General features: G+C 38.6%; 1 protein-coding gene across 1 annotated transcript in view; it reads right to left on the bottom strand.

Annotated features, from left to right (window-relative positions):
• Positions 1–26,377, bottom strand: part of LOC115419576 (coiled-coil domain-containing protein 85A) — a 28,330-nt gene extending 1,953 nt beyond the window's left edge. Inside the window, 4 exon segments of the mRNA XM_075353476.1 lie at positions 2,397–2,454; positions 23,248–24,259; positions 24,261–24,341; positions 25,694–26,377. Coding sequence (XP_075209591.1) covers positions 2,397–2,454; positions 23,248–24,259; positions 24,261–24,341; positions 25,694–26,035 — 1,493 coding nt within the window. The 5' untranslated portion in view covers positions 26,036–26,377.
• Between the last annotated feature and the right edge of the window lie 1,341 nt (positions 26,378–27,718).

Genomic DNA, 27,718 nt, shown 5'->3' with positions numbered 1-27,718 from the left:
GGTGTAGATCAGGGGTCACCAACCCTGGTCCTCCAGATCTACTATCCTGCCTGTTTCAGATGTATCCCTCTTCCAACACACCTGATTCAAATGATACGCCTATCATCAAGTTCTGCAGAAGCCTGATAATGATCACCAGGTGCGTTTGAAGAAGGAAACATCTAAAACATGCAGGATAGTAGATCTCGAGGACCAGGGTTGGTGACCCCTGGTGTAGGTATTATGTTTTAACCCTTACTTTGATTCACTTTTTTTTTAACGCCATGCAATCTACCCATACTACCTTTGCCCCTGGTCTAAATGTATTGTCCATATTATCAGTGGAAAAGACACTTGTCAGGGACATGCCTGACTTTAACAATAGAGTCAGAAAAATATGCATGTTTGAAGGATAGATGGGTGAAATTTGATTCATAAAAAATATATGACTGAAAACACATACTGTGTATTTTAATTTTAATGAATATTTTATAGATAGATAGATAGATAGATAGATAGATAGATAGATAGATAGATAGATAGATAGATAGATAGATAGATAGATAGATAGATAGATAGATAGATAGATAGATAGATACTTTATTGATCCCAAGGGAAATTCAACAGAAAATAGTGGTGAAAGTACTTTGGTGTGTCCTAGTAGTGATATGTGGTTATAGTGTAGCTGAAAAATGACTTGGATACTGTGTTCCACCAAAAAATTATTTCACCAGCCACCACTGGCTATAAAGAGCTACACAAATGATGATGATGTTTACAAATGTAGTGTATGTCAGTATTAAGGACTTATTATTTCTACACTCTGCAATATAACAGGTTAAATCCACCTCAAATACCCAGACTGTAATCAGTCCTACTAAAACAAGAAGAGACGAGAGGTACAAGAGGCAAAGAATCAATTCATACTCAAAAAAATTTGTTTGGTTAAAGACGCCATCTTTACATTTTGTGCTTATATTAATACAGATATGTTTTTTCCAGTGATATAACTGTTTTTACGGTAGACTAGATTGAGCCATGTACATTTGAAATATAGGTGTGAAATGATTTTTAATTCACTTTGTATTTCTTTTACAAAATTACTTCGTCACCACATTAGTGCTACAGCATGACAAATAAATATCAGAATTGAAGTGTGGAGATACGCTTTTTTTTCTCTACAATTTCAACAAGCTATAATTTGGCAAATATTCAACTATCATTTAGTTAATCATATCATATAGTTAATGATTAGATGAACTTAGCATCTTGTTTTTACAGTAAAACATCTCAAAACTAATGAAGATTTAAAGCTGAAATTTTGTGCTTTGTGTTTGATTATCCAAAATGATAGCAAAAAAAATACAGACTGGCAGATAGATAGATAGATAGATAGATAGATAGATAGATAGATAGATAGATAGATAGATAGATAGATAGATAGATAGATAGATAGATAGATAGATAGATAGATAGATAGATAGATAGATAGATAGATAGATAGATAGATAGATAGATAGATAGATACCTGCCTGTGTCTGTCTCCCAGGGACCTGACTTCAGTCTGCATTGTTAGCATATCCTTGTTGCTTTTCTCTAAGCCCACAAATCATCCAGTGACATAAAGTACACTTTCTTCTTTTCCTCACCTGAGTCATTGATATTTTTGTATGAGGTATGTGGGAGTGGGAGCTGAAAAAGCATTGGTATGATTGAAAAGACAGTGAATTGAAAAGACAGGGATGTGCAGATAAAGAAGGGAGATGTTCATTCACAGGACTGCCCATGAGTTAGTGTGTGTGAATAATGACTCACAATATGTATTTTTGTATATATGCGACTGAAGTGGTCAGAGGAATGCAAAGATCCGCCTGGAGAATGCATGGCTTGTCTTTCAGCCATTAAATGTTAACATAGTCATCTTGCCCTCCCACTGGGGCCTGATTGAAGATGTAGGATGGTACACAGGGACAGGACAGGGTCACCTCTAACTCCGTAGTCCCCCTGTAAGCCCACTGTGATTACACCTGGGCCAGACCACGCATGCAAACACATTACTCATCTAGAGCTGGTATTCTGGGAGAACTCTTACAACAACCCTGCAATGACGCAGGACCATGAGAACATAAATATCAGTCAAATTTTATGAAAACATTCTGATTTTATTTACTTCTCATTTAGAGATCCTTATTCTTTAATATAAATTAAACCCACCCAGCTCGTTTATATAAATATTGTACGTGTTGGAGCTTCAGCTGAAAGAAGCACACACTGTGGTAAAAGAGAAAATGGTAGCTAATTACAGGATTATGGGCCACTGGTGGAAAGAACAAACAATGACCTTCAAATGGCTGTTCGCCTTCCTTCAAACACTCTTACTAACACAAAGGAGAAACAAAGAGGAGAGGAGTTCTTACCTGTCCCATAGCTTGACATTTCTACAGTTGTTGGTGCAGCAACCGGCTGATATCAAAGCTGTGATGAAGAGAAAAGGAAAAAGAGGGAGAGATGAGAGAGAGAGATGCATTTTAAATGTGTTGATTTGACAAGAAGGAGAGGCTCATTAATCTAATGATTTAGAGCTGACATCTGTCTGTTTAAGCTGCCAAAACAAGTACAACTGCCTCATAAATAAAACATGATGATGGAGTAGTTCCGCCTATTTTTTGTTATCAACAAAACAAGAGAAATTAGATATAGATATTTGAACAAACTTATAGTCACCACTTATTAAAACCTGAACAAACAGTGAGGAAATAAATAGGAAATAGGCTCATTCACTTTCTTGTTGTCAGTTAGATGACAAGATTGATACCATTCATGCATCTACTTAAGCCTGCACTGGAAAACATGTGGCCATGGCTCAGGTGGTAGAGCGGGTTGTCCAATAACCGAAGGGTTGGTGATTCGAATCCCGCTCTGTCCTAGTTAATCCGTTGTGTCCTTGGACAAAACACTTCACCCTCCTTGCCTCCAGTGCCACTCACACTGGTGTATGAATGTTTGGTGGTGGTCGGAGGGGCCGTAGGCGCAAATTGGCAGCCACGCTTCTGTCAGTCTGCCCCAGGACAACTGTGGCTACAGATGTAGTTTACCACCACCAGAGGGAGAATATGTGAGTGAATGAATAATGGGTCAATAATGTAAAGCGCTTTGGGTGTCTAGAAAAGCGTTATATAAATCCAAACTATTATTATTAACATCTAAATCTTACCCAGTGTATTTTACTCATTTCTAGTCAAAATATGTCATCACCCTTGAAATAAGACATAATCACCTAAAGAGTAAATTTTCAGTGAGATATAACAACTTATTTTTAGACAACAGATCTTGAAAACTGTCTTTCAAGAAATCTCACCAAGATAATTTTCACTTGTTCCATTGGTAGATTTTTTGCTTAAAAAAATCTTGAATTAAGCAAAAAAAATCTGCCAGTGGAACAAGTCAAACCTAGAAAAGCAAGCGGAGAGCACAGACCTCCGCCATGGCAGATCAGTCCCCCCCCGATCACTACCAAAATTTAATAATTTGTTCCTTGTGCCAGTATCAATATTTCCTGAAATTCTCATCCAAATCTGTCCGTAACTTTTTGAGTTACCTTGTCAACAGACAAACAAAGAAACAGACAAACAAACAGACAAACCCTGATGAAAACATAACCTCCTTGGCGGAGGTAAAAATAAGTTCTTATATCTCACTGAAAAGTTACTTTTGAGGTGATTATGACTTATTTTAAGTGTGATGAGATATTTTGACTAGAAATGAGAAAAATACACTTGGTAAGATTTTGATTTTTTTCCAGTGTGTTAGCAGAAGGAAACAGCCTGACTTGAACAGAAACTCACTGTTACTTCAGCTATAGCTGTTTCCCACCCTCTCTAGATTTTAAGACACATCTGCCCGATCTGCACTTGGCATCAATCTGGCTGAGACAATCATAAACGTTTATCTGCTCCGTGGCAGGTCTGACGTAGTCTGATGTGATGGGCTGCCTCCAGTGATTCTTCAAGTTCTTGGCTTTGTCTGTGTAGAAAAACCCACCAGTGCAGCCTCAGATCAACCTTTATTCCTGTACAACAACATGCACCGTCTGTTAAACAGCTTACATGTATCACATGACCCTTTAGTTCTGAACGGTTCGTCTTACTTATACTTATTTTCAGACCATACTTACCCCAATCACAGGTCTTATTTCAGTGACTTTTTAGTTAATTGGTCTGGGAGTGCTAGCTTCAGTTGCAGTAGAACCCTTTTGTGACTGGATGGATTCATCATATACAGCTGTGTTATGATCTTAAAATTCTCCAAAATGCTCCCACTCAAGTGCATTTAATATGCTTGAAATCATCACTCCATCTCCACTAAATGACTGGTAGAGAACCAATTCTGAGTATCTGATTCCTTTATGCATATCTACATTTTATATTTTTGACCCAGTGAAACACCCACTACTAAAGACTTTTTCCTTTTTTACTGACAAATTTTCCAAATGTATTTGACCAGTTACATCAACATCCCACATATCAGTGCTTTGATTGCCTGTACATCTATCCCTCTGGCTCTAGAGGCATTCTGGCCTATTCCTGTTGATAATTACTGTTACTGTTGGAAATCAAAAATGAACTGTGGGGGTCAATTGTCATTTCAAAATAATTTTCCTGAAATCAGAATTAAGAATTGTAATTCTAATTTTTTTTGTCCTGGGGTGCCAGCCTTGTCTTTATGTCTAGCTCATGGTGTTTTTCAGCCATTATTCATTTACTCTTAGTGACAAAATATTAACTTTTTTTTTTCATAAATACATTTTAGAAAAACACTTTGATGAAATGTTGAACTTTGTGAAGCACAAGTAGTAAACTGGATTATACACTGTTGTCCATAAGGTTGGAATAAAAATATTTTTAAGTCTCCTCATGAAATGACTGTGACAATTTGATTTATTCATACTAGATAAAGTGTAACTGGGACTAAGTATGTAATCTGGGTCAAAGGTGATTATTGATGTGTAAATAAGAAGAAGAGGAATGTGTTCAAAAATAAAAATATTACAGCTTTATGGGCAAGTATCTATTCTAGTATTTAGATAACTTTTTATAAGTCATTGTGACTATTTTCACTTTGTATTGAGTTGTATAAAAATGTCTTACAATGCAGCTTTTCCTCTCTGTTCCCATTTTTCCATTTCCTGTTTCAATCTTGCTTGTAGCTGTAGCAGCAAACAGAGCGGCCACAACCTTTGCAGTGTAACTAAATGTGAATTTGTCAAGGTACACACATGCACATATTCATGCACAACCTCAGGCAGCCTGATTATCTAGGCTAAAATCAGAAAGTCTATGAAATCTTAGACTTTCAGAACAGGCTAAACAGTGGACAGGACAGACAAGAAAACAAGGAGACAAGAATTGATCTTATTAAAGTAACACTATGAGTGTTGCTTTCTAAAACTTTAATCTGCAGAGCAGACGTTTGACACTATCTTGACATCCTACACCACAGACCAAATCTCTGCTTTATTTATTCCTCTCAGGAAAAATCCTCCTGTCAAGCCAAAGGATATTAATCTAAAGCTGTTTTAAAGTACAATAAATATTTGCCCAAATATTTCACTGGCTGTGCAACTACAACTTTTTGTTTCAGTTCAGTGGAAAAATGTCTTTACCTTAAGCGGACTAACCTTAAAAAATATTTTCCTTCTTTACCTCCTTTGCCCTCCAAAACGATTCTTTCACCCCCCTCTCTTTCTTGCTCAGTATCTTTCTGTGTCTCTTTCTCCATCCTCCAATATTCTCTTCCCCATGAGTCCATAATCACGTTTTCAGCACATTTCCTCTCCTTGCCGTGCGAATGTCTCACATTAAAGATTCATAACACTCTTGTGACTGCAGAGTTCGGCAAAAGATTTCAGTAGCCACCTTTGCTACATTCCCTGCCCATTCTCTCACTCTGTTTATCTTCAGGGGGAAGGGAGATGAGGAAAGACTACATAAAGAGATATGAAAACTCCTTTAAAAAATCAGGGGGATGCAGCAGTAGGCTGGAGGGTATTTTCCTTTGGAGGTCAGGGAATGTGGAATGGAATTGATTTCACGGCTAAAGCAGAGCTGCAAAGCGACAAATTCACGATCACATGCATTTCAGTTCCTACTAACAGAGACAAACATACAAAGTCAACAGGAAGTGGAGCTGATAGCTATGTTAGACAGTACATTTGAAAGCAGGACTTGATCTGTACAAGCTCCGATGGATCGAGAGTGGATGACAGTGGTCAAATCATGACATCCCACTAGATACTGAATGTAGTTTTGGAGCAATGTCAAATGTTTTGAAATATGAATATTTATGTTAGATATATTAGAAGAAAACATACACATCAAACAGGTATTCAGTCCACAATGTGATCAGTTCCAGATGTGTTCTTCTAGTTAACTTTTCATAACAAACACATGTCTGCAGGGCCCTGCCATCATGTTGTTATAAGACGCTTGGCGCCCCTCTGGTCCTGAACCCATAACTTTGTCTGGAGTGAACAGATCATTTTCAAACAAGCCTGATAGCTTCTTCTTTCAAACCAGTTGTGATGTTTCATACAATAAGATAATATGTGAGATGTTGACTGAGATAAAACAAAAAACCTGAAGCTGGGCTTAGCTCTTGCCCCTGACCTGAACCTCTGATCTGGATCAAACTCTGCCTCTACCTTTCTTCAGCTCTTCATGCATGGTAGCCGTTCATCCCCTTATGATATAGCATTTATTTTCCTTAAATCAGTGAAGATTGCAGTGTCCTTATTCCACACATGCGCCAGACATATTTTCCTTTCATTAATCCACTATTGTATCCACTTTCCCCAATAATAATACAAAATAAATTAAATTGGGTTTTTTTTTTTTTTTTTTTACATTTTATGCATTTTAAACAGCTTGATGAAATGCACTTAGTGTGGCTAACAACATGTCTTTATATTACAGACAATACAGGTCAGAGCTTAAATGAACACTCAAAGGCTGAGAGAAGTGTGCCCTTAGTAACACAGAAATGAACTATATGGAAGAGCTGAAGCAACAGCTGATAATACAGCTTGGTTAAACACATCAACCTCACTCACTTCATGGTCTTAAGACTTAACTGCTCAAGCACAAGCAATTAGCTTAAATGGATTTTCTGTCTCAAGGTCAGCAGTCACACACCAGTCACAAGATCACAAACTGCTGTCTTGTGATGGACTGGACCTGCTTATGTAAACTAGCTATATGCCAAAATCCAGACGAATCCTTTTAAAGAGAACTGGATCAGTGTCTAATGAAACTTGCACTTTCTGACTTCTAACCAGCATCTGTGACCTCCTCAAGGAGAGTTATAGAGTGCGAAAACATACAGCACACTTGAACTGTGTTGATTTAGTTATGGGCAAGGCATTAAAGCCAAAATTGGATTTAACGGGATGTGAAAGATGCAGTGGGGGAAGGGGGATTGGTGTGGGTCAGAACAAGAGTATATAGATAATGTGATTATTTCAGAATAATGTGGGTCCTAAGCTCCCTTAAATTCCCCCTCTGTTCACTAGAGCTCAATGAAAGACTCTAAATTTCCCCACAAAGAGCTCTGCTAGATTGGCTTGGGGAAGGCTGCTCCCACACTGAATAAATCACTGCTGTGGGTAGGGAAACCCTTTTCCCAAAGACCATTTATTAACGATACATGTAAGTTATAATCTAAAAAGTACAGGTTTCTGATCTTCAAAAGGTGCTCAGGTCTCTTGTTTGATGAAAATTGATGAAACAACTTCAGAAATTATTTGAAGGGGATAGATCCAGGTAATAAGAAAACAGCACTAGATACAATTCTGACTGAGTGGCGTATGTGTATGATTTCTCAGGATGAGTAATCAAGTTGTTATTGATGTCTGAATCACGCCCGTAAACACATGAAGCTACACTTGTCGATGCTGCTCATCTCTCAGTCCTCTTTGATCTGTCAATTTCTCCTTCTCTCCCTCCTCTTCTCTCAACTTACAGGATCAATGCAAGGTAATTTCACATGGCCATTCCCTCAGATCTCCTAAAAATCTGCCACATAAATTATTCAGGCTGGCTGGGCAGGGAAGCCTGTGGAGATGCATGGTAGATCAGTGACCTTCCGTTTAGCTAGCAGTCAGTCAGACAATCAGAAAGACAGTCAGTCACTCAGTCGTTGAGCGAGGCTGCCTGGCAGGAGAACCACTTAGCCTAACATCCCTGAGGCAGCTGCAGTCTGTGCTATTATGTGCAACTCTGGAGCATGAGAGGAAGTTCTGAATGCAGAATACTTGGGCCGTAACACATGCACCAATATGCAGGATATTTATAGAACCAAGTCAAGTCAGCATTCGGCCAGTGGCTAGACTGATCTTGTGAGTCATATCTACTGACACTGGTGTCAGTTATGGATCAGCTGTCATTCAGTGTTGAGGACAGCAGACCTACAGTGGCCTGTCTTTCTTCTTCTAAAAATAAATGGACGAAGGGGGCTGTAGATTTGTCTGCTGTCATGGACTGAGAAAGTTTTGCTTCTTTTCAGACAAAATAAATCAGTTAATAAATGAATCATCACAACAGCACTGTGGTGGAGTGGTTAGCACTCACTAGGGCTTTCTGTGTGGAGTTTGCATGTACTGCGTTTGTTCTGTCCATAGTCCAAAGACATGCACCTTAACAGGTAAATTCAGTGTTTTTCAACCTTGGGGTTGGGACCCCAAGTGGGGTTGCCTGGAATTCAAATGGGGTCACCTGAAATTTCTAGTAATTGATAAAATAAATAAATAAAATGTACTAAATTTATATGGTGAGTTGAGAGACAATCACAATACATGAAAGACATGACAAACTGTGAAGCTGAAACTGAAGCACTGTGGTACTGTTTATCTGTCAAATGTTCAATGTGGTCAGTTTAAGATGCTGCAGCTCTTTCATAATTCATAGTTTGAGTTATTGTTTGTTCAGTATTAATTGTCAGTTTTGTAAATACAAGCTGGACTGACTGTACATATCCTGACCAAGGAAAATCAAATTCTCACTTTGTGCAGTAATCTACACCTGGCTTTTCTGCCTCCATCCATAATAATATATATTATATAGACTAAATGTCATCTAAAATTAATGTTTATTTGCAACATAGTATAGCAAACTATTAAATGATCAAAAACAAATTAATTTTAGCATTAAAAATGTCTCAGTTTTGAATATCTGGGATTGCCACAAATTTGCGATGTTAAATATGAGGTCACAAGCCAAAAAAGGTTGGGAAACACTGGGTTAATTGGTCAAACTAAATCACCTATAGGTATGAATACTGTCATGGTGCACTCCTGCGTTGCCACAGACCCCTCCCTCTAACTCATTATCAGTTTCACCTGCTGGCACCGCACCTGGAGCAGAGCTCCATTAGGAGCCTTTATAAGCGGCTCCTCTGCTCAGGTGCGGTGCCAGATCATTGCTGCTGTCACCACTTCTCCATAGCCTCACTTGGGCTCTGATATTGTCCCTCACTGCCATAACCCAGACTCTCACCATCCTGATCCTGTCTTCCCATGAACTCTGTTTCATCCCCAGGTTTTGTGTTTCTTTGCTCATGTTTGCTTTTATGTTAATAAACACCTTTACTCCCTTCAGCGTTGTGCGTTTACACTGCAAATTATTTGGTTCTTACCAAGATTAAAAAAACTTAGATTTAGAATTGTTAGATAATTTCTCTTGGTTGTTAATTCCTTATTTTAAGTGTTCATAGATCTGTAGACATGATTATTTCTACATTTAACAATCTTAATTCTAGAACTCTTGTCAAGTGAAATTATCTTGCTGCATGGACAGATATTTCACTTGTTTTGAGTACCCTTTTCCTCAGATTTCGTGTTTTTTATTTAGTTTTTAGACACCCCTTTTTTGCAGTGTGAGTCCACTCATTCACTCAATCTTGTCAAATATGAGAATGAATTGTTGTTCACCTATACGTCAACTCTGAGATGAACTGGCGACATATCTGGGGTGTAGCCCACCTTCACCTGTTAGTAACAGGGATAGGCTCTTGCATTCATGTGACTCTCTCTAGGATTATGCAGTTCAGAAAATAATTGAATGACTGAATCATCAGTTTACATTTGAATTGTTTAATATGTGCTGTGGTTGAGTCTGGAGTAGGAGCCATTTCCTCCACACTTCCTGGGAAAAGGTCACATAACTACAAGAAGGCTTCATTTTTCACAAGTCCAAATCAGACTTCAATACATTTAATGACTTGATTCCACACAAAGACTTCCATAATATCTTGGCATTAACCAATAAAGACCCAAACAGACACCAGCGACCACAATCATCTACTGATCTAAAATGTTTAATAACTGTTGATCCACTAATCTTATCAATACATGTAAATAATTGGTGTTATTAACAGTTTGTCATCTTTTCATGGTCATCTGATATGACCCATTTGGACATTCAGAGGCACTGTAGTTACCATGGAAACACCATCATCTACTAAAACATTGATTCACCAGTAAAACCCATGGAGTTGGATCAATGACAGTAGATGGACACACTGGGTTTATGTTCAGTTAATGACAGTTTTTGACGAAAATATCATTTTTGTTATTCAGTTTTCTCTGTTTTTGATATAATAACCCTCAACTTTAATCTGAGGTTTTATGAACATCTGCATGATCAGTACATTAAATATTGAAAGACACCTGATTTTTACCGGAAAAATTCAAACTACAGAGGATTATTTTATGATAAACGGTGACAGATCACTTAAGAAAGGCTAAATATAGAGAAAAAAATAATTTGGGAACTACCACAGAAGTGGCACTGGGTCTATGTGGGTTGAAGTGAATTAAACTTTATTCCTTACAATAACACACGTGCACACATCATTCCGAATCAACCAATGTGTGATCTGCATTTTACTTCACATTTATTATCACTTTGACTCACTTCGAATCTCAGTGAAGGTGATACTAAAAATAGTACCTGATAATACCTGGTGGTCCCTGCTGTCACATAATGAAAATGCAAAAAAACAACATTCCAAGTAGGAATGAGTTGAGCTGATACTGGTAATACAATGGTAAAGGCATTAGTGACATATAGCACAAGTCCCTCATTAGAATATGTTTGTCTTGTCCATTCTGGGCTTTTTAGTTAAAGGAACAATTACTCTAATCCACATTCAAATAAACTGACAGTAATATACCTTAAAATGCTATGCAATGCAAAAAACCATTAGAAGAAGCCTGTTTAAGCTACACAACAGAGCAGACTCTATTAACAGTGTCTCACTCCCTCTATAGTAACAAATGCCTCATTCTATCAAAAACACAATCAGTCTCATTTTAGTGTGTTAGAAACTAATGAAAACATAATTCTGAATGTCATAGATCCTAAATCCATCAACATCTGCACTGGACCTTTAAGAAATTGTATTACAACAATTAGCCTCTACCCACCAGTGTCTCTAATTAGAGTAAACTAGTTCTACTCTTTATTACATTTTCAGATGATTTCTCAGTTTCTGTATTAAGACCAGATCTGGATATATGGGAAGTATGCACAGCAGTAAAAACAAAAGTTTGAGGGAGAAAAGCAGCTTCTATAAACCAAAATGGTAGTATTTAGTGTGACCTCCCTTTGCGCTAAACATATCTTAAACACTTTTGTTCAGACAATATGAGATTAATTGCATTAATTTTCTACCAGGTTTCATTCAACACATGTCAGATGTTCTTATTTGTGCTGCTTCTTGTCATGGGGTCAGGGTGTTCTACTAAATGATGACTTTAACCTTTAGAACACATTGAAATATTATTTTAATTCAGATATTGAAGTATTAGGATACATTGTTTTATTAGTTAGTAATTAGTGTTTTAACATAGGATTCATTTGTTTAATTTGTTTTATTTCAATACTGTTAGTGGTGAGTTCTTTGTGACCAGATTTATGTTTTACCCTGTTCTAGTTTAAATAGTTGGTCAGTATGTTAAGCTTATTAAAATAGGAAACATCTGCATGCATAGGAGTTAATTATCTTCTGTTCTTCCTTTAGATACACATATAATCACACACACATTTACACACATAGTATTGTCAAACACAGGTGATAAGAAGTAAACTTATTGTTGGCCTAAGTTTACTTAGAGTTGAGGCCCCACCTCTGCTTGATCCAGTTAGATAACACTAAGTTAAAGACCATCCCATTTGTATGGGTGAGCCCGCCCATAGGGAAAATAAATGTGCAATTCATCTTATGTTCGGGGCTCATTGTTCTTTGAGTCCTCAGTGCTGAGTATCCATCTTATTTGTGGTCTGAATAAATTTTGTCAGCTTTGAGACCAAGCTGAACCCAGACTCATCCCTGGAGCTTCCAACAGAAGAACACGATTACAACATTTAGTTTGTATTTTTTGTGTGTCTTTTAAGCCTGTGCACATATGCATTTTCTTATTGTATCTGAAAAAAAAAGAATAAGAAACAAGTATGCTCATTTCAACCAAGGTTATTATCGTTAACGAAAACGAACGAAATGATGAAAATTAGAATTGAAAAAACATTTTCGTTGACTAAAACAAATAAAAACCATAATTAAAAGAAAAAAACCATAACTGAAACTGTATTGTGTGCTTACAAAACTAACTAAAACGGATAAAAATTATGGATAAAATTCCCTTCGTTTTCATCTTTGTCAATGTCGGATTTATATGAAATTGATTTATTTTGCTCTAGCAATTTTAGTTAGCGGCACCATATGATATTTCATGGTCCGTCACTTCTCATCACTTGTGGTTTAGAGTCGTCTTCTCATCCCCACTCTACCTAGAAACAAGGAGACTAATGTGGGGAGAAAGCAGAGTCCTGTCTGGGATTGACAGCGAGGAAGATAAATGATTTGACAAAACTAAAATTAATATTAAAACTAAACTAAAACTAAGAATTTAGAAAAAAATGAAAACTAATAATAACTAGCAAACCTGCTCTAAAAATGACTTAAAATGAACTGAATAAGAGAAAAAGTCAAAACTAAATAAAACTCAACTATAATGAAAAATCCAAAACTATTATAACCTTGATTTCAACCTTGCAAAAACAACAAAGCTAAAGGACTTCTGCACAGTACTGTATTTCCATGGACATCTTATTGAATGTGAATTTAATAGATTTCATATTCATCTCCTGGACACATTAGCCAACAGGAACGTGAGCATACATGGGAAATTGATCATGCTGTTGTAAAGAATGTTAACTACTGCGTAAGCTCTGTACGGGAGTGAGTGATAGCAGTAGGTAAGAACTGTGATGTGGCTTCAAATTCTGGTGTCTGCAGCTTGGCTCACTGTGAGGCTGAAGTGCACTGTGGAGAGATGGGAGAATGAAACTCACTGGAGTAGAGCTGGATAATTGGTGCCCTGTAGGCTGATCAAGCCTGTGAGAGCTCTGCGTGTTTTCTTTCTTTTTTTTTTTTTTTTTTTTTGTATGCAGTCATTGTGATCTCAGGGATACAGGCAGACATACACTTCTTCAATGCACATACATGCAACTATCTGGAAACTTAATAGACATATCCAAGTGTTTCAGTATTTTGTTGATGTGTGATCATGATGGATGGGTACTGAATTTATAACCTTTGTTGGTTCAAAACTCCCATTCTGTCAGATTCATATTTAAAGAGAAAAGATCAACAGAGCGTGAAAGAAACAGAATTGTGTCTCACAGACTAGTAGAACTGAGGGCTGTCACAACATGAGCCCCTAACTCTTCTTTTGTTGTTTTTTGTCATTCATTTTTATGCTCCACATCACACATCCTCCAAACAAGGGCCAGTGTTCTCAGCTGAATTGGTGTGGTATGCTTCCTGCTATGATTCTCTGAGGTCAATTAAATATTAAAGCAGACATTTGCAAGATAAACTGCTGTTGTCCTATTTTAACATGTCACCACCCATCACTCCTCAACGCTGATGAATAATATAACAGGCTGGGCATAGCGTATAGAAGAGGCCAAGTGTGTGGCTCAGATCTGCGGGGATCAGAAACAATGTTGGTCATTTCACTAGTTATGCATGTTCAATTTCATGTATCCCACAATTCCTTTCTGCCTCATCTAAACCCAGGGTCTGTATTTAATGATTTCTGCCTTCACAACTCCCACAAGACTCCAGACCTCCCTGACCCCTGTCCTCAGGCTGTAACTTGTTTACACTCTCTTGGATTGTTTTGTCTCTTTCCTGCTAATGAATACAAGGTTATGTCTTTTGTAGTTGTAGTATGTTACTCAGACTCTTATATTAAATCTATAGAAATAATTTAGTGCATTACATCACTTGCAAAAAGCAGTTTCTTTCAGCATAATGTAATGAAATATAAAATTTGAATAACACTTGATGACTTAAAGTCTGAAGGATGAAATGACATACATGGCATACATTGTCTTCAGGGTCACATTTAAGGGTGGAAAGAATACTTTTGCTCTTAAAATACTGAACATGTCTCTCACAGTTCTTCACACATTAGAAAAGTGAAAATACGAGTTTAACACCATGTTGAAAAAGGTGTATTAAGATTAAGAGTCGACTTGCATGTGGTTAAAAAAAAATCATCATCCTATATTAAGTGAAGGTATACAGCGTTAGAAAATAGTTCAAATCACCTGAAAAATATTGTCAAATCCATACTTTACCTGAGACTAAAGCTTCCCTAAAGGCAGATAAAAGAGGTAATTAAATGTACATTTTACTGTAACAGTAAAGGAAATGAGCCAGTCAGTCTGGAGCAGTGGGGGGTAATGAAATTGATTTCAATATCTCCAAGAGGAAATCTCACAGACCAAAAGACACCACAGAAAGACAACTAGTAAGAGTTAATGATACAGATATAATGATGGTGGTGCCAATCATTTCAGGTTGGTAAGATGGGTCCATCCGCAGTAATGGGTGCTTGCTGTCATTTTCTGCAGGAGGAGCATTACATCAAATGCACATCATGCACAATATGGGTAGGAGATGCATTTATGCTGCAGGAAATGGATAAATCCATCCTGGGAGATGTGAAAGGAAGGAATAATAATGATGTCAGCTGCAGCAGTTTTGACATGTTATATTCCTGATATGTTATCTCACTCTCTGTTTTAACAGATGGTGAGTTTGTAAAAACCATTAGGGCAGTGGCAGCAGTGAAGCAGCTCATCACTGCTACTTGATCTGACAGACAAACACTATAGACAAACTAACTGATGCCCCTAACTATGACTATTTTAAAAGAAAAATAAAACATTCTTCCTATTGCAAGTGAAAGGCTGATTTCATCAGCATCAATACTGATGTCTTCCTGACATGCATTAGGCATCAGTTTCACGTATATTTGCGATAACTGTACTCAGGTATTATACAGTAGGATCTTCTTTCATATCCATGCAACATATCTGGCATCTGATGATTCAGATGCTCCAGAGCTGCAATAAGTTGAAAAGTTATGATATGAAGGAAGAAGCATATTTTATGTTCTCTCTGACATTGCATCACTGAGTACATTTACATGCACACAAGTCTTCCACTATTACTCAGAACATATCAAAATTTGATATTTTAGAAATATCATAAAAACAGTACATTCTGTTTGGATTTTCTGAAATTGTCTGAATTAGATCTTTTTTTTTTCTTTTCTTTTAAACTGGCCTGTTCCGCAAAAAAATGATTTAAATGATTGATGATTTAAAAAATGATTTATCCAGATCTTATTCCGGTTTGATGAGGACTCTTTGAAGTTTCTTACAACACATTCATGTATGCGTCTCATTTGTGGGTTTTTACTGCAGAATTCCGATGCATGTTTGCAGTCAGGCAAGATCAAGACACCTCAATGCTGTAAAGAGAGGTGCACATTCCATACTTTTAAAGATAAAAGAGAAAATAATTTCAAGGTTATTGATGTGTAAATATTGAAAAGCTGACATTTTCAAGGTGTTTCAAAGACTGAATGAGAAATTTTGACTTTTACACAATGTCTTTCAACAGTGGAAGAGTTTGAGATGTGCTGTTTTTAATATGAGTAGGCACAGCTGCATGTGAGCAGAAATATTAGTGGAATACTCATTTTCAGTAGACGTAAGGAAAATATCCTGACAAAAACTGGAGTATGTTGATATGGAACCGACATCGTCATTATTGGCTATCTTGAGCCCCACTAACATTTTTCAGTGTCATACAGTGAAGCACCCAGTACATTTTCTCAATTTATTGCTTCTCTTCAGTTTGTTATACAATACCTGACAGTGCATGACCAGGTGACATAAAATAGCATGTTTTTGTAAGATACTGTTGCAATTTCCATGTTAGAGCACTCACAAGATGCCTAAAAGCCCGAAATATGCAGCTCAATGAAAGCTTGCACACTCTGCATGTACTCATTGACATCTTCATCTCTTCAGACTTCTTCTCTTCCTCCCACTTCCACCTGATCACCTGATACCCTCAGACTGCCAGCTCTCAGCATGACACATAGCTACAGCTGAAGTAAATGCAACATAAATGTGGTTACTGCTGGTGACTTTGGGACTGACAGAGGTTCCCTCAGGCCCAGTCCTGCCCTCGTACATGGCAGCCACTCAACTTCCAGTTAATTACCTGGCCTAGCAAGCTAATTTCCTCTCAGCTCAGTGGGCCGTTCCCCATTGGCACGGCGTAAGAGGACAAAGACTGTTCTCCATTCCACTGGGTTTGCGTGTCTACCAGATGACTGGGCTAGCGTGGAACATTTGCCACATACCTCTGGGGTTTGAGCTGGAGTGATGTTAGTACACATCAAGCAGCCTCTATCATAACTCATACAGCTACTTAGGAGCTGCTGGTGGGGAGGAATGTTTGGGAATATTAACAACAGGTCAGCACTGGAAGGTCTGTTTTCACCTTCTTGCTTAACACTATAAGTGTGGAAATATCTCAATTCACAGATGTATCATGATGCAAGAATAACATTTAATCACAAGGCCAGAGAATGTTCACACTGCTACTTCTGCTGCAATGCAAAATATTTTACATTATGTTTTTGCAATGTTTATGCACCAACATGGGTCACACAGATACTTGCAGTTGTTTGCATTATAGACAGTTGTAATAAAATTAACACCTCAGTTTAACACAATAAAAACATTCATATCAGTATAACAGACTGCCAAAAGACTGGACAAGCTCACAATATTGTAAATCTCCTAAGGGGGGCGGGGGGCTGTAATTGCAGCACATACCCATCCAAGTTTGCTTTTCATGATTTATGATTTAGCTTGCCAAAAGTAGTAGTTATTCTCTTGTTAGAGACATTTCACACTCCATTTCCCTTTGACACAGCTTCAGTCATGAAATTACCAAACAGGGCTGCAATCGTCTGCATTGTATTACACAGTAAAGAGGCATATGTGTGTTTACACTGTCTAGGAGGAGCAAGCTTTAAAGGAAATAGAGCTGATGGCAGCTTGATTAAAAATGACAATGATATGCACCAGAGGTAGATAAACAAAATGCCTCATCATGCAGTCCTTGGCTAATTGCTGCTCTGATAGCCTATACGTAGGCAGGGAGATCTGGGGTAATTGGTCTCATGTGTAATTACATATTCAAATGCCATGATAGCATTTAAGAGTAACATTTCCCCCTTTGAACGTTTGTGATAAAGACATGCACCATGAGAATCACACGTCTTTGATGGCCCCAATTTTTCATCTCTGGAGTTTCCCCGCTCTCTCATGTAACAGTTTTATATAATAATGTAATAAAATATATTGTGTGGGAAAATCTACTGAATTTAATCGCTAGTGACCCATTTTAGGGTTAGGTTAGGTGTTGGTGGTAGGGATATGGTTAGAGTTACGTACATTGAGTTATGTCCTAAACTGATATAATATATGTAGTGTTTCAGGCATGTATTAAGCACAGAAACTAGAGAACATACCTTTTCAAATGAAATCTAATATGTGCATATTGGTCTCACATTTCTTCTGTTTTAATCCCAACCTATCTCACATAGTCAGACCTATCTCCACACTCTGCCAGTGCTATGGATAAGGCTGTCATTGTCTGCTATCATTTTGGAATGAAGTACTAGTTATCTGGGCTTTTTGGCTTGTTCTTGGGTGGTGTTGAGTTCAAAATGCTGTGACAGTGCATGCATACAAGAGTCAAATGACACGTTTTGATGGTACATGAAGTTTGTCATGATATTAAAATGACTAAATCCCTACAAAATAAAATGGAATATAAAAAGATTTGCCTTTTTCAAAACTTGCCATTTTCAGGGTACAGTTGTAGCTCGGAAGGTACTGTTTTCAGTCAAAACATGCAGATAGAGGAAGGAGAAAGGTAAACTTCTATATATTGCTGCAGTACTGCGGCCTGGAGTTCATAAAGCACATCCAGTCTTCATTCTACCACTTTACACAAGATGATAAAGAGCACAGGAAGTGGATGAAGTTAATAAATAAAGTTACAATTCTTACTCAAAGGACAAAAAACTAAGTTTGGTACTAAGAAACAGTATGTTACCTGACTAATATTAGCATGTTGGCTAACCAGTGTTAGTTCCCACTGCATCCACCAAACTGCATCTTTATGGATTACCCTGACATACAACGAGGCTTTTAGTAGGGGTGTGAGAAAATACCGGTTCTGCAATGTTTTAAAATAATATATTTCATTTCACAATACTGTATCGATATTAAAAAGTACTGTATCAATATTTTTAGGTATTTATTCAAACAAAAATAATGTTATGATGTTAGTTATGAACTAATAGAATATGAACATTTGTGCAGGATTTTAATCTGTAATGTCTGTAAAATATAATTTAAGTTTTAACACAGGAGAATGTTGTGATATCGCATTAGGTCCTGTTGTGATCAAATAAAAATGTGTTTAGTATTTGTGTATATTTCTGGTGTAATTCAATTCTTCCAGGAAATAATCATTTAAAAAAAAGAAAAACAAAAAATTTCCTTTTTTTTTTTTTTTTACAGTATCATGATATATCGTGATATATTGAATCGTGATCCAAGTATTGTGATTTGTATCGTATCACTAGATTCTTGCCAATACACGCCCCTAGCTTTTAGGATGTGTTTCACATCTTCATACTTTGTTTTATGTCGGTCAACCCATTTTTTGTGCTGTCCAGTTCAGTAGAAGATAAATGACTCAAGTCAACACACAACTGAGCACAAAATGACACTGCTGTAAATGAACCAGGAGATTAAACAGGTAAAACATTAACAAGGAAAAATTGTATGAACGACTGCATTTAATAAAAAAAAATATAGATAAATGTAGTCCGTTCAGAATCCTGATTGGTGCCTTATTTATAAAAAGTTAGAGGACGGAGGATACACACTGGTAGTTGACTGTTTGGACCCAGAAATGAGTTTTACAGCACAGTGATGTAAGACGTAAAAGCTAGATTCTGATGCAACGAAAATGGAAATATCCACCCTTCCAGTGAGCGAGACAATGCGTAACACTAACCCCTCATCATCCTCGATCCTAAGCCTAGCTCATGGGTCACATGAAAAGATTGGGTGTTAAAAGGTCAAAGCCCCTATATGATATATTGCACACTTACAGGAAAGTGCACTGACATGTTTGAAAATGTCAAAACAGTACTGTCTCCCCAAACCAAGTCAATTTGTGCAACATGTTGTTTAAGCAGTTCACAAAGTACTAAACAGTAAAGCTGGGTTGGTAGCAGCACAGTTGAATTGAACTGATGTCTGCTGTTAATACTAATCGATTTCAGTTAGAGTCTAATGCTTCCCCAAAACCTTTCACGCCAAGTCATTGTGACAAACATTTGAGTTTCTTCATGCTACTTACACTTCATAATTTGTCAAGGGAAGGCTTTACATCCATCTCCTTGGCAGACAAGTGAGGAAGATGAGGATAAAGGGATGTCAGAAGAAGAGAGGAATGTATGACAGAGAGGAGGACAGAAAGAGAGAGAAGGAAAGAGTGGAAGAAAACAGCCACTAATCCACTGAAATACTTCCTCAAACCTCTTTTCCTCAGCTTAGCCTGGCAAACAGCACATCCTCCCCATCTCCAGAAAGAGGGCTTTGTAATCAGAGTTTTCTCTCTGTCCGACAGCTGGTTGTTCACACTGGCAGCCAATTAGGATGGAAAAAGAGAGAAAGCCAGAAAAGAGTGGAAAGAGAGATAGCCCGGCTCTCTTGGTGACAGTGGAGAGGCTGAGCATTATCTGAGGCCAAAGCATCAGTGATGATTTCCTGTTGTGCTGGCAGGCAGAAACACTTCTGAACAACAAGCGGAGAGGGCTAAATAGTCTGAACTGATGCTACTATCATATATTTTAATAGAATGCATGAAAATGGCTGAATTATCTCTGCTAATTCAATATGATGTGTGCACTAGAATAGAAAAAAAAAAGAATTATAGAATTATGCTTGTCATTGTTCATCATTTCTTATTTAGTGTGATACAATATAGCACTGAATAGGGGCAGTTCTGTTCATGAACACATACTGTACTCTTGGCTGTTCAGGGCAGCATGTTTGGACATGTGTGGTGTTCACTTGCATTGTAAGAGTAGAGATTCTCCCACATGCTCCTACTGTCCTTTTTCCCCCCAATGCAGCCCTTTTTACTCCACCCGATAATCTGAGCAGCTTAAGCTAATATGCAGAACTTGTGATTGCTAAAGCAGAAAACATGATTAAGTCACTTCTCCTATTGAAAAAGACCCTCTGCAGTGTAGAAATCCTATTGGCTCAGGGAACAGTCACCCCTCCAGTCTGGGTCAGGAGACTACAGTGTTCATGGCTGATTATCCATCACAGAGAGAGGGAATCTATTGCAGGAAAAGACAGATGTATTTGATCTGGGTCAGAATCGGACTGGCAGGTTTCACTGTTTATTTGTGCAGTCCGGTTTAACATAAACAGTAATAACAGGTTTGACAGGTCCATCATTACATATAGCCCAGACAGTATTTATTGTTTTTCATGAACATAAAATCCTGCAATGACATCCAACCCATTTTATTCCTAATTTATGTATTTACTGCTTAGAATGGCAGGATTCTCTAAAAGCCTTTTTAAAGATTCTCTGCATCATTTATCGTCATAGAATTCACTCATCATAGAATAAGTTCTGTTTACTTGGACCACAAACAAATAAAAATTTTTCAGTGAAACTGCTATTAGTCAGTTTGTGGTATTGCTTTTCCCTGGCTGTGAAAATAAGAGAGCTAGTGTGATAAGCTTTCTGAAAGATGCAACAGAAGATTGTATTAAAAGGCTCAGAGGTCAGAGTGTTGTTTTGCTTTAATTTTGGATTTTGCCAGGAATTTAAATTGCCCTAGCTTCTGTTCTGCTGCGAGGCACATAAACATAAGACTTTCATTTGTCTAAATAAAAAAACCTACAATGACCCTGAATGAGAAACTGTAGCACATCTACCAAAATCTGCCACACAAACACACACACAAACACACACACACACACACACACACAAACACAAGTACATAAAAACTGAAATAATACTGCGCAAAGGGCTTAGAGGATAATCCAAGCAAGTGGAGTGTACTACATCGTCACAGGAATTAAATTCCCTCTTCATCCAAAAAAGGACATGGCGTTAAGGATGGGTCAGTCACACACAGACACAGATGCAAAGCTGCTCTCTTTACTTCTTTTAACTTCTTTTTAACTCACAAAAGCCTGTTTTGGTGGATTTTCATGTATCAGCAGCATTGATTTATGTATGAAATTCTAAAGCAAAACCTCAAACCTCAGGGCTAGCGTTGATTGTATGACACTTGAAGTTACTGTCCTTGTCAGGTGAGTGGAGCCATGGCGGCTCAGAAGGAGCATTCTTGATTGTGACAAACAGACATCTACCAATATGACTCCACAACATACATACTCTATCTTACACTGGTCTCCCACACAGGCTTAATGAATCTTTATGGACTTGGTTAAAGGCTCTTTGGTCCATGCATTCCACTCAGTCTGCAGCAGTTAGGCCACAGTTGGCAAACCACCAGACTCGAGGGCCAGTGAGTGCCCTGTGCACTCACATTTTCCAATTAAGGATTTGTGAGGCATTAATGTTTCGTGGCCTTTTACAGACATCATATGGGTTTCAGATTACAACAAGATTGAAATCTCGTATGGTGCTACACAGAACACTACTGTCACGAGCTAAAAGAAAAACAGAATGATTATCCGAATCAAAGTTGTGTGTGTCTTTAAGGTAATCCGCAACAATCCATACAGACTGTAAAAGTGCTACTGAAAGCATGTTTGCCACTGCTCGACTGACACTGGTTGATAGCTCTACTGTGGGTCTTATAATGATAGAAAAGACTCTGCAAACAAGACAATGAATTGTAGCTGTTCATGTTCAAGGCAACATCGAAGTGTATTTATCACTATAAAATTTGGTAGTAATAATAATACATTTACATATTGTATATATTGGCATAACTTATTGGAGGTAATATGTTTGCGCTGAGTTGACTGTGTCTTTTCTCTTGTAACTTCAGAATCATATTGCAAAGTAAGGCTAATATTTCACCTTGAGGAATTTGTCCTTTAGCTTCTGCCAGCTCTGTGCCACTCAGCACTTTTTCCCTCGGACTAGAGAAATCATTATCAGCCACTGTGGGGTATTTAAACAGCAGCCAAGTTGGTACTTTGATATTCCTCCTTCTCTCTGACGTCCTTAACTCCCACTGATCTCACAGAGATGGGCATGATGCAGCAAAGATTTGGGAGTAATTCAATGTATAAATGGTGCATGTGTGTATGTTTGTTTGCAGATAGTGGCAACACGACATCACCAGCTGAAATCTGAGCATGGTTCATTTGAGCTGAATCTGTTAAAGTTAGACACAGAACATGTAAATAAATATTTCTGAATACCCTATTTTGTTTGCAGTCAAGCCACATTCCTCTAGAGACACCAAAAAAATCAATCATTCAGCAAATTTTGAAACTGTCAAAATCAGGCCAAGTATCTTCGTTTTCTTAGTCATTGCAGTTCAATCACACAATCGCAAAGCTATTTTCACTTTTATATTTTAGAGCGTTTCATATTTTAGAGCAAACATTTCTGTATGAGAGGGACAATAACAGACAGGAAACAATTAACTGGCTAAACTTTGAGAGGCTTGTTTTATGTGTGTTATTTGACATCTTGGTGTGTATAAGGAAACAGTGGGTTACATTAACGTGCACACAGACTTACCATTCATTCCATTGTAGATGCTCCGATGATGTGGTGACAGTTCTTCTGCAGCTGACCTCCTCTGGCCATCTCTAACAGGGCTGCCAAACTTAACATGGTCAGGACTCATGCTGTACTGGTGCCGCTGAGTTTCCGGGCTCCCCCTCTGGACAACACAGCCCTTTTCATAATGTTCAGAAGTCCCTAAATGTGCCTGCCGGTGCTCGGGACTCGCACAGCTAGTACCGCTAATGCTGCTTCTGTTGTGCCTCTGATAGAGCTCCCCACTGCCTCCCTGGCCCAGGAAATGCTGCCTCTGGCCAAGGAGAAGATCCGAGCTGTGGTGCTTGGGGGGCTGCTCTGGACTGCGTCGACCCACATTTCTCCCATATTTTTCAGGGCTCAGTCCCCGCATAACTCGACTGTGGTCAGGTACAGATATGGAGCCACAGCGAGGCCGGCAGAGTTGGGGTAGTGTGTATGGGTATTCCAGGCTTGTGCTCCGATGACGTCCGGTTGGAAGCTCTGGGCTGGACACCTCCCTGTCTCCTCCACTTCCACCTATTCCACTGATGCTGCTACACCTGGGTTTATGCACAATCTCAGGACTCCCTTTGTCCCCAGTGTTACCAACTCCACCCACCCCAACAGCCAGGTGTGGCTGCTTATGGTGAGGGTGATCAGAGCTGTCAGCACTCCCTGCACTGGAGGTGCTGCTCCCGTCCCCCACATCTCTCATCAGCAGCCCTTGTCCTGGAACCAGCAGCAAACTATTCTGGCTGTCTATGGAGTTGCGGCACCCACCCATCCCTACGCCTCCTCCACTTCCACCTCCTCCAGAACCACCTCCTCCTACCACCCCTTTCTCCTCATCCAGCAGCAGGCAAAGCTCCTTCAGCTCCAGGTTCTCCCGGATTACCTCCTCTTGTCGCAACTCCAGCTCCTTGAGTTTTTGAAGGTAAAGGGTCACCTCTTTACGCATGATACTGGCACTGTAACGTCCGAGGCGCTGCCACTCCCTAGAAACACGCTTTGCCTTTTTGCCTGTCGTCATCAAGGAAGCAGCACAAGTCTCTTAGTTCGCGGTTGTCCTCTTGGAGCTTCTGATTAATATCCTGAGTAGGAAGTGAAAGGAAAAATATCAAATTGTTAAAAAGAATGTGTTAGACTCTGTTGAAGGACTCAGCACTTCCTATTTTGTGAAGAACACAATGAGAAGCAAAACAAATCAAAACTATGCTGACGAATGAAGGATAGATAAAAATGTGCTTTCGATTTGAAATGACATAGTCTTTTGTCTATTAATTTTACTCCAAAATAAATCACTGCAACAATTGCCCAGTTTCAATCCATTTTACTTCTATTTTAGGTATCAGTCAAATGCTGTATGCAATCATAATGAAATGAAAATCTAATCCTCTCTGTCTTTTCCATAAAAGCACTGACTTTGTACCACTCATTGTGAAGTACATAAAGTAGATTACTGAAGGAAATGGAGAGGCCACATACAGGAATACAACTGGGCTAGGGCAGCCAAATCACATGGCACAAACATCTAAGACCAAACACATTTCCTTAAACATACCGTCTACACCTCCAAATGAGCTCCTTCTGTCCTCCTCTATCATTCAATGATTTACCTCCTCCCTAACTTCCCTCTACTGCTCCCTCGCCTTTTTACCCTCCAGCTCTTTCCTGTGTAATTAGACAGCTTGGATGGGTGGAGAGGTGAGGAGGCCTCCCAAAAAGGCAAATGATCCCTAGGTGTTTCATCTGAAGTTACTGCAGGCTAGCTTTTAAGTTGAACTGTAAATATTGTGTGCTCAGTGTTATATTTTCCTATTAGTTCAGAATACAAAGGCACTAGTTAAAGGTTACTCAGACAAAAAAATGCTTCATATACTGACAAATGCCACATGCTTTTAAAGGGACACTGCAATGCACATGGTGTAGATTTACAGTATATGCAGGAATTTCCTTGGAATGTAAGGTGCCTGTAGCTGCACGGCCTAATAATAGACAAAGAGGGAAATCTGGACACCAGATTTGTGGAGGTGGAAACAGGACACACCTTCTATTGGATGGATGAATCTCTACACCATTTAGGCAACTCTATCATTACTTAATGTGTGTTTTGTAAGAATAGATGCAGTATAAAGCATGTTTTGTCAGTGATTTTTGTCAAATTATAGTATTACAATATTTTCTAAACAACAAAACTCTTTTTGACTTCTCTAACTCTCCACTCATTCCTACTTTCCAACTAAAGCCTTTGCATGCACTCACAGCCTATTCTTTCAGTTCCCATACAGGCCTACATATGGCACATGAACTTCAGTGATATCTTTGATCCTCACACCATGTTTGCAGAAGCTTCCTAAACAGCCGAACATCCCTCCTGCTATGCGCGTTCTCAGGTGCGCTCTAAACCTATGATCTCATCTTTCACCAAAGCGCGCCCCCTCACCTTCAGCCCCCTGATCTCGTTCAAGTGGAGCTGGAGGCTGCGATTGACCTCTCGGATGAGATTCCCGTGGTCCAGAATCACGCTCATCTTGTCGGCCTCAGACCGCCTCAGCCGCCGCACCAGATCCTCCTTGGTCCACTTGAGCAGCTCCTCGTCGGTCAGACCAGAGATGTCCTCCGCTGGACTTTCCGTCTTCGCTATCGACAGCTGGAGCTGGGGCTGGGGCTGAGGGCTGAGGCTGGGGCTGGGGCTGGGGGGTCGCTTTCTCCATTGGCACAGCTCCTCCGGCACCGACAAAGCGCAGAAAATACTCAGAGACGCGCGGATAACCTCAGATCGCATCCGCTCCCTGGTCGACTTAAGGTGGAAAACGGTTATCGTTTAGAAATCAGTCGCATAGTTTGGCCTTTTCTGTTGCTCCCGACACTTCCACTCTCTCCCAGAGCAACAGCTGACGATGCCGGCTGGAAAGAGAGGATGCTCCTGTTTGTATCAGTGCAACATCCTCAGAGCCGAGATGGGCAGGAAGCCGGTTACTGTGCAGTGGATGGTCTCGGTTTAATCTCCAAATTCAGTACAAAATGTGGCCAAAGTGAGAAAAGCATCGGAGCAGAGAGCCGGCACATACACCTGCCGCCTGCAATGTTCGGCTCAGTGTGTGAGATGAGTCCGGTGAACAGAGTGAGGGAGAGCACTCCCTCTCTGTAAACTCCCCTCATCCAGGGGTTTGAGCCTCTCCTAAAATACAGCTTGGTTGAAGCGCCATCTAATGGTCAAAAGCTGAGAAGTGAAGTTAGGTCATCACATATCCTCTGGAAGACCCAGCAATGTAATTTTGTCCTTTGTATGGGACAGGGGTTTCACGGCTTTCTTTAAAAAAAAAAAACAAAAAAAAACAAAACACTGTCCACTGTAAGAACATCCCATAAAAAGTATCTGAAAAAATTGTTGTATTATGCTTTTTCCAATGAAGATAAATATTTACTGTAAAAACACTAAAACTTTAACTTCCCTGGATCACTGGATGATATGAGATGCTTGAAAAGCGTTATAGAAACCTAATCCATTATTATTATTATTATTATTATTATTATTATTATTATTATTTGGATTTTTAGAGACTTCACAGTGTAGGGCGCTGTAAGGGGGAGAAAAGTGTTAATTGAAATGTTAATTATAAAGGCCAATGACTGACAGTGGCCCTTGAGCATAGTAGAATAATAGTCTATTTTTTATCAGTTATTGACCAATACATGCATTTGTATATCACTGTAAAGACAAAAAAAGAAAAGAAAATGCTATCATTAAAGAATAGGACAAAAATGTAAAAGACGATTTCCACCTCATGTGCCAATCTTGTATGAAATTGTAAAACCTATTTGAAGCAGAATATTGATCCATGCTTGCACAGTCTTATATTTTAGGGTCTGCATGGTTTGTAACATTGAAGTGGTGGCACCAAATGTAGTATTTTTTTCACAGGGCCCCAAATCCCTGGTGGCACCCCTGTCCATAGTGAATATGGGAACACTGTCCTCTTCTACAACATTGAAACACAAAAACAACAACAACAACAACAACAACGTGTAGTTAGACAAATGACAGTGACTGCAGGTGCTTTTTTTTAGGTTCAGTCAATGATATATTTTGCCAGAAAAGCTAGTTTTTCTTCAGTTTTCTCTGTTTAGACATAATAACTTTTGAATTTTCTCTTTCATGAACAACTAGATGATCAGTAAATTAAGTATAGGGAAACACCTGATTATCCTGGTGATACAAAATACAGAGGATAATATTAGAATAAATGGTTATTACTCACACAGGATAGGTTGAATTGAAGAAAATAGTTCTATGTCTTAAAGGGTTACAGAAACTCTCTAGCCTATATTAAAACAAACATGTTTGCATATCAAAATGATAGGTTTTATATTTTTTCTTGTTCTTTTATCTGTTAATTTTATTTTTAAGTAATTGTAATGAATTGTATAAACAAATGGACAGAGAACATTAAGGATTATGATACAG

Source organism: Sphaeramia orbicularis, chromosome 1 (genome assembly GCF_902148855.1).
Source record: "Sphaeramia orbicularis chromosome 1, fSphaOr1.1, whole genome shotgun sequence".
Classification (NCBI taxonomy): Eukaryota; Metazoa; Chordata; class Actinopteri; order Kurtiformes; family Apogonidae; genus Sphaeramia; species Sphaeramia orbicularis.
This window is presented reverse-complemented; position numbering and strand designations above follow the sequence as displayed.